An 8,409-nucleotide genomic window follows, 5' to 3' on the forward strand; every position below is an offset into this window, starting at 1 on the left:
TTTTTTTTTTTTTTTTTTTTTTTTAGTAATAAAAATCTGGATTTAATCTAGGAATTAATTTAAAATAAAGACAGTCCACATGTCCAGTCGCCAAACTGGTTGACATAAGTAACCAGACTGAAGGTGAATATATAAAAGAAATGCTTATGTATTTTTTTCCCTTTTTGGTGTCACTTATCAAATATATCTTAATTTATTTTATTCTCACTTTACGTCAAAGAAGTGATCTTTCATTGTTAATTAAAAATAAAATTGAGCTTGCACGTCGCCCTTAACAACATAGCATAACACGCGACAGGTCGTGCGATGCGGTGATGTGATTTTACAAAGCTCCAATATATTCCTTGACATGGTTTCTACAACTGGATGCCAACTACTTTAGAGTGTACTGGATGCTTTTTTTTTTTTTGCACCAGCACTAGTGAGGTTACCCTTAAATGTGTTGGGGTTATAGTATTGAGAGGGACTGGAACAAGTGCCTCTGCTGAAGATACGTGGCTTCCTCGCATGTTTTCGGTTTGACATAGCACACAACTGTGAAATTAGGCACTGAAGTGTTAATAAAAAGAAAATACATGGACTTGCCCTAAATTCATATTAAGTTGGACTGGTCTGAACCATAAAGAATGAGATTTTTTTCTTACTGTAATTAAACTTGTTTTAATTCGGACGTTTGTAAAGTCTAAGTGGAAGAGTTTTAAGATAACAAATGACCTTCATATATTTGTTCTGAATATTTTTTGGCCGACATAATTTCTGAAGAAAAATAATGTTTGATACTGTTAAGGTCACAGTTAATCTAGTTCAGTGATTCCCAACCTTTTCGCTACCAAGGACCACTTTTATTTGAATGAGTTTTCCCCATGGACCCCAGGATATCGAAAGGTCTTGTCAGCTCAACATGTTCACAGACCACAAGTTGGGAACCACTGATCTAGTTTGTAGATAGATAAGGAGATAAGTGGCCGTGTGATTTCTAATATTGGTACACTGCCAGAAATGTTTTTGGTGATAGGGCAGCTAAGTCGACCACAATTTATTACTGGTACTTGTTGATCTTGGCTAGATTTGAGATCAATGTAAAGATCCCTTTTCCAGCCATCCCTCTATAGTTTCTGCTGCCCTGTTACCCTAGTCACCGTCCTCATCATCATTTAATGTTTGTTTTCCATGCTGGCATGGGTTGTATGGTTTGACAGGAGCTGCCCAGGCTGCAATTGTCTGTTTTGGTTGGATGCTCTTCCTGATGCCAACCACTTTACTGGGGTGTACTGGGTCCTAATTACATGGCACCAGCACCTACCCCACAATGACCCTTTAGCATTCAGATTACTCTGTCAAATGAAATGCTTATTTTTTCACATTTAAAATTTTGTGTTATCTTGTAGCTTTCATATTCAGAAGATGTGATTGTTTATTCTTAGAATAACATTGTTGGATAGGTATGAAAGGCCAGCTAACATATGTTTGGGCTGAATGTGGCTGGTTTAAATGCTTTCTTTTTTTTTTCCTTCTCAGCAAGGCTGTGTGGTAAGAGGCTTGTTTCCCAACCACATGGTTCCATGTTCAGTCGACACTGCGTGGCACATGGGGCAAGTACCTGGGCTGACCAAATCTTTAAGTGGGTTTGGTAGATGGAAATTGAAAGAAGCCTTTTGTACATCTATACATGTTTGTCCTTTACCACTTGACCACCGGTGTTGGTGTGTTTACATCCCTTTAACATTCTACTACCTAAAGTTGGTATATGTTTGATCACAAAACTAGAGAATTGAGCAATGTGGCCAAAGTAGGAATTATAAAAAAACATTCTAGTTTCACTCACACTTATTCTAAATATCTTTCAAGGTTTATAAACGTCTTGTAATTTTTTTTTTTCAGTTGTCATAGCAACCTGTGCAAAAAGCTTCTTAACGATTCTTGTTCTTCTAAACTGAATGTTTTTGTTTCTTTTCTATTGGTTTCATAATATTGCAGGTAGATTATTCTTCTTCTCCAACTCAGCCAGAATGGATGAAACACGAGTGTTGAAACAGAATATCGTGCAGGCTAATCGTGAAGTTAACCACTCTGTGAAGGTCACAAACAACTTGCCGTCTGCCAACGATGTTGAGAACAAACCCGTGAATCCACATGAGAAAGTGGTAGGCATAGTAAGCGCCGTTCCCCAAGCTAGCAATACCACTACAGCTACTACTACTACTACTATTACTCACACAGTTACCAGCAATAGCAACAACACAGGTCGAAAGTAAGTTTTATTTTAATGTCTTCTTTTTCACCTTTCGGTGTGGCTGTGTGGTTAAGAAATTTACTTCCTAACTGCATGGTTTTGGGTTCTGTTCCACTGCATGACACCTTGGGCAAGTGGCTTTTGTAGTCTTGAATTGACTGAAGCCCTTATGAGTGGATTTGGCATGTACTCGAAGCTTGAGTGTGTGTTTGTTTCCCTGCTTTGCCAGTCTTCTGTGAAAAGCAAAGGCCGGTCATAGAGGAAATATTCATTTTGTTTGGAAACCTGGAAACTGGTGAGGTGACAGCAAAATCCCCCAGCTGAGAGAGAACTTGCTGTAACAAATCCCATCTGATAAAGTGTTACTACCGTATAAATCTCTGAGAGATTTAGAAGTCGATTATTTCTATTTTCAACATCAGTGAATGTATTTCACTTGAAAATGAAATCCTGTTTTCACGAATATACTAATGTAATTTGTGCTGAAATTCAAATTTAAATATCAATGGTTCACTTGGCCAGTTTCAGCCAGGTTGGTTGTTTTTGCCAAAAAATTCTTTGGTTGGCTGTGGCCAGGTTGGTAACAAAAGGGTTAAATCATGATGCTGTTCTTAGGAAGTTTTAAATATTTTCCATATTTTCATGTTTTCTTTTTCTCGTTCTAGCAAATGGTCCTTGGGTGATTTTGATATTGGCAAACCCCTTGGTAAGGGCAAATTTGGCAGTGTCTACCTAGCACGTGAGAAGCGCAGTAAATTTATTGTTGCTTTGAAGGTGAGTAGTTTCGTGATTTTGCTTACGAGTATTTTAATTAACCACTTAATTTTATTGATGAATTTCAACCGTTGGGTGTTTGAAATTTAACCATCTGCGATGGAGATTTTTAAGTATTGGAATTGTAAATAATTGAGGCTGTATTTTGGAATTGAGTATGGAAAGAAGGAAGTGTTTGAACCTCTAATGACTTTTCTCTGCAGTTTGTCATGGAGAAAAATTCTTGCTCAAGACAAAAATGGCATCAAAATGTCACAGTTCAGAGTGCCCTTTGTTGAATGCCTGCATTTCAGACTTGTTAGTTCTCTTCGGTACCGGATACCAAGAAAGGCAACTCTGATTTGACTTGGAAGCGATGCATCCTTTATTGATAGTGCACATTGGCTTCCAGTCAGAATCTGGAACAGATATGTGAGCAGATGCTTTGAAATAGCATATAAACTTGAAACCGTATCAAATGTTTGAGAGGTATAAGAACCTGTAAAGGTGTTTCACTGCTGTTTGCTGTGGAGGAAAAAATTCTTGCTTAAGACAAAAAAAAAATGCCCTCTTTTGGACTGATGGCCTCCTTTCAACCTTGATAGTTCTCTTCAGCAGCAGAAAGCAAGAGAGGCAAGATGAAATTTTTGTTATGTGTAACTGGAGCCTTCAGGAGAGTTGGTATATAAAATACACATCGGTGTATTTTTGTTTTAGAATAGAGTACATCAAATTGCCGTGTGTTTTGATGGTTAAAAGGAATTGGTGACAGGAAGGACATCTGGCTGTAAATCACTCAGAAAACCTGTCCATCAGATGCTAGCATGGGAAATTGGATGTAAAACAATGGTGATGATGATGATGATAAAAATGACCCCTTCAAGGTTAAGTAGCTTGATTCTCAGTGATATTAAGTTCAGTCTCGTGCAGCACTTTGGACATGCCATCTAGCCGAACAATTATTTTGTGCTGATGAAGGGAAATAACCCGGAAATCGCGATACCCAGATATTGTTTTAAGCTGAGTGGGGGTGCTACATTCCCTTGTTTGAAAGTATAAGGACACAGATTGTGTTGTATAGCCAGCTAGAGATGATGTCCCCTGGGGCTAAATTGCAGCAACATTTGTCCTAAACCAGGACTGCAATGTTATGTTGGCAAACAATGTAGTCCCTGAATTTTCTTTGATACTTTCAAAGGTGTTCTGTTCTCACCTTGTTTCTACATTTATTTTTCAGGTCTTATTTAAATCTCAGCTTCAAAGTGCCGGTGTGGAGCATCAACTGAGGAGGGAGATTGAGATTCAGTCTCATTTGAGGTGAGTTCCTTGCAGTGTCATCGTAAAACCATTTTGCATGCTTTTGTTACCATATTTCTGTTGACATACTTTGCCCATCGTAAATTTAATGGATTCTTCCCCCCCCCCCCCACACACACTCTGTGATTGTTTGGGTGGTTCAATATTGAACAGACATTCCACAAGGCTGAGCTTAGTTCCGCTGTCTGCTTTGGTATGGTTTCTACTGCTGGATGCCCACTTTAGTGCCAAATACATCATAGTGTACTAGATGTTTTTTTTTTTCTGTTGGTACACTGGTGAGGTCACCAATTACTGGCAAAGTAAGGCCCCTTGGTTAAGTTGCGTATAAGTATTGATGGATAAGAAGCTAAGCTAGAAGAACAAGAGGGTGTGTCTTGCTGAAGAGTTGAATTGATGACTTCCTCATCTGAAAAGAGGGGAGAGGGATGTGAGGACAAGGTAGGCGAATACGAGATAGGATAGAACAGAAAAGGTGGATGGATATCTAAGTGTGGTATAATGAGAGTATTGTGACAGGTGATTAGAGATGAAGGATAAGTTTGATGCAGAGGAGCAGTGAAAGAAGGAAATTTAAGATAACTTTGTCATTATTAGCTTGGTGCGAGATTTTGATGGGATTTTTTAATTTATGTGATGGTGGCATATAAGAAAACCCCTTTCGAGTGTTGGGCCTCACAGAGGCAATGACAAATGACCGAGGTCTTTGGCAATATGCTGTGCTTGAGAAGAAGACCCATCAAGCTAAGTGAAATCATAGTTGTGTTGCGCAACTGGCCTGTAAAAGCACCCATTGCACTCTGGGAGTGGTTGGCATGGGGAAGGGCATCCAGCCGTAGAAACCATGCCAAATCAGGTTGGTGTCTGATGCAGCCTCTCAGCTTACCAGCACTGGTCAAATTGTCTAACCCATGCCAGCATGGACTACGAACGTTAAATGATGATGATGATGATGATGATAGCTTTAACACAAAGATTGTATCAGAACCAAAGGCCTTCTCAGGTATCAAAAGGGGTTAAGCCTCATCATCATTCTACACTTTCCATTCTGTGACATGGATTGCCAATGCCTGAGTCAGTTATATGGACTTAATGTTCTTCTTGGATGGGCAGGAGGACTGTCTTATTTGGCCCCAGTCTGATAACTTTTGAGAGTGCCTTTCAGCAAGGTCCTCTCTGTTGCAAACATTCAAACCAGGTTTCTAGTTTGTGGATACCTTCCACTCTTTCTACTAATCTGTGGCCCTGTAAATGCGGCAACGGTGCTACCGTTCTTCTCTCCTGTGATTTAAAAGACCAGAAACAAAGAACAAAAGAATTGACTTGGCGCTTCACTTTAAATGCTTAATAAGTGTAAGGGCGATAACCATCTTGAAAGTGATAATCTTTGTGGTGGGGGACTTAATATTGTGATGAAATATATAACAAATGGCCCTAACAATTGTGCTCCGTTTAGTTTAGGGCTTTTCGTAGGTAGGGGATCTCAGGGTTGAAAGGATGGAAAGAGGCGGGAGGACTGGACAGACAACTGGCATTAAGAGCACCCATACTAGTCATTTTCTCAGACAGGATGATGGAATGGAGCGTTACATGGTGGGAGGGAGAGCGAGAGGAAGGCAGAGAATGAAGATGTCCGACTGGATGAAGAAGAGATTGAATGTGCAGAGCAAGAGAGAGACAAGAATAAATGGAGGAGGAACAAGCCACGATTCATCAATGGCATAAATCATGGCTTGTGCTATCAATGCCATGACACAAAAAAAAAGAAGAAAAAAATACTGGTGATGTGTTAGAGCAACCTGTATATTCTGTAAAGTAATTGGTATTAGGAAGGGCATCCAGCTGTAGAAATCCTGCCAGAAAAGACGATTATTGCAGCCCCCCCCTACCTGGACGTTACGCAAAATGGATATTAACACTTTTGTTACCATATTTATATTTAACTTGCAATATACATTATTATTAAGCTGATTCTGGATTACAAGCTAACACGAAATTTTGAAGGCAATTCAATTTTGGACCACTTTGAAACTGGATTTTTTTATTATCAAACAACCAGAGGAGGTTTGTGGCAGGCTGGTATTAAGAGTTGAAGGATAATTGTGGTGATGATGATGATAGAAAATTAAGTGGGTTTTTATACTTCTAAAACTGTATGACCCCATGCTGAAGAACTGCAGGGATGTGATGAGAATATATAACAAATGCCATAACTATTGTACTCTTATCTTAGTTTTTCATGGGGTGCGGCTCTTACGATTGAAAGTATGGGGTGAATTGAACAGATAACCAGCACTTTGTCTTCTAATAAAGAGGGTGCAGGTTGTGGGGCTAAATTTGGTTTTCAGGTGCAGTCCCATGGCATGGTATTATGGGCAAGTGTTTTCTTTAGCCCCAGGCCAACCAAAACCTGATGAGTTGATTTGGTGTAGGAAACTGAAAGAAGCCTGTTTGTTGTATTTGCACATTTGAGTGTTTGTGAGTCGCAGTCGTACTCTGTGTCGTACATTTCCCGTGTTTTCTGTAAACATGTCTGGCTGTTGGGAAATATTAACCTTACTTGCAAACAGGTGAGGGTTGGTGACAGGAAAGGCACCTGGCTGCTGAATATCTCAAAAATTCCCTCTGACCCCTGAAAGCATGGAAAAGTGGGTGTGAAAACGAAAATGAGGATGGTGTTTAGACTTGGGCTCTGTACCCAAGCTCCATCTCATTTCATAGATGGAAGTCTATAATCTTAAGAAAATCTGAAACTTTTCTGATTCTAAACATTTCTCATAATAGATTATCAACTGTGCAACACGTGTTTCTGTCCTTTCTTTTCTTTTTTTTTAGCCCCTCAATATCTGATCCTTCCCCAACCCTTTAACATTCAGATTACTCACTCAAAAGTAATTCTGTTTATTCACATTGTTTTAAATTAAACCTGCATTACCTTGTAGCTTTGAGATTTCTAGAATAATATTGTAGGGTTGTGGCAGATACTGGTGTCATGCAAATGGCACGCAAAAGCACTCTTGGAGTGGTTGGCATTAGGAAGGGCATCCAGCCATAGAAACCATGCCAAATCAGACTGGAGTCTGGTGCAGCCTCCCAGCTTACCAACCCTGGTCAAACCGTCCAACCCATGCCAGCATGTACAACGGACGTTAAAAGATGATGATGGTAAGTGTGAGAGGCCAGATCTGGCCAGTTTGGAGATAAGACAAGTTGGAAATTTTGGCTGGAGATGGTTTGTTTAAATGCTGATGGGTTAACACTTCAGTAAGGCCAGTGTCGGGAAAGAAAAGCAGTTAGTACACTCTGGGAAGTGGTTGGTGTTATGCAGGACATCTGACCATAGAAACCTTACCAAAGCCGACACTGGAGATTGATGCAGCCCTCAAGCTAGTTCGGGGCTGTCCAACCCAGGCCTGTATGGAATACAGATACACTAATATCTCATTTTACTAGGAGCTGCTTTACGAGTTTTATTTTTTAAGCTCAAGATCCAAATTTTGAATGAAGTGTAAATGCTTCTGCTACCATAGCATATTCTTCTGCATGTTATTTGAGAAATTTACAGAAAGTGAAAGAAAGCTTCTTCTAAGCAAACAACTCTAGACTTGTTTTTCAAAAAGAAATCTACGAGTCTGTCTATAAGTGCTTGTGAATCGGTGACCATGTCTACAAGTGATGGTGTGCACGATTCTAGTGTGAATGAAAGTGATTCAGAAGAAAGATATTTTTTTAATTGATCTAGTCTTCATATTTTATCAACGTTAGACTGTTTTTTTTTCTTCCAAGGAAGGTAACTCTGGATAGCAATTCACTCTGACAAGCGAATGTTGTCTCCCCTGCTCCAAAGAACGCGAGAGCAATATCTGGTGACATACACTAGGAATTCTATATTTCCTTAATTAGCTGCCTCTGAGGAGAAACCCTTATGATAAAATATAATTTTTTTTATTATCAGTTTAGTCTTTAAAACTGATTGCTACGTTTCGAAACACCTGTGACATATGTCACAAAATATATAATTTCAAATTCCACTTTTCCCTTATAGGAATCGAAAAGTAAATTAAGTACAAGGCTGTGAAGGGAAATGCTCAAGTAAAAGCCGAGAC

General features: G+C 39.3%; 1 protein-coding gene across 1 annotated transcript in view; it reads left to right on the top strand.

The window, feature by feature from the left end:
- The window catches only part of LOC106881682 (aurora kinase B), a 32,224-nt gene that overhangs the window by 2,430 nt on the left and 21,385 nt on the right, over positions 1–8,409 (top strand). The window contains exons 2-4 of the mRNA XM_014932147.2: positions 1,978–2,251; positions 2,899–3,007; positions 4,224–4,303. Of these exons, the coding sequence (XP_014787633.1) occupies positions 2,010–2,251; positions 2,899–3,007; positions 4,224–4,303 (431 nt within the window). The 5' untranslated portion in view covers positions 1,978–2,009. The remainder of the gene's footprint in view (positions 1–1,977; positions 2,252–2,898; positions 3,008–4,223; positions 4,304–8,409) is intronic.

The sequence above is a fragment of the Octopus bimaculoides genome, chromosome 20 (genome assembly GCF_001194135.2).
Source record: "Octopus bimaculoides isolate UCB-OBI-ISO-001 chromosome 20, ASM119413v2, whole genome shotgun sequence".
Taxonomy (NCBI): Eukaryota; Metazoa; Mollusca; class Cephalopoda; order Octopoda; family Octopodidae; genus Octopus; species Octopus bimaculoides.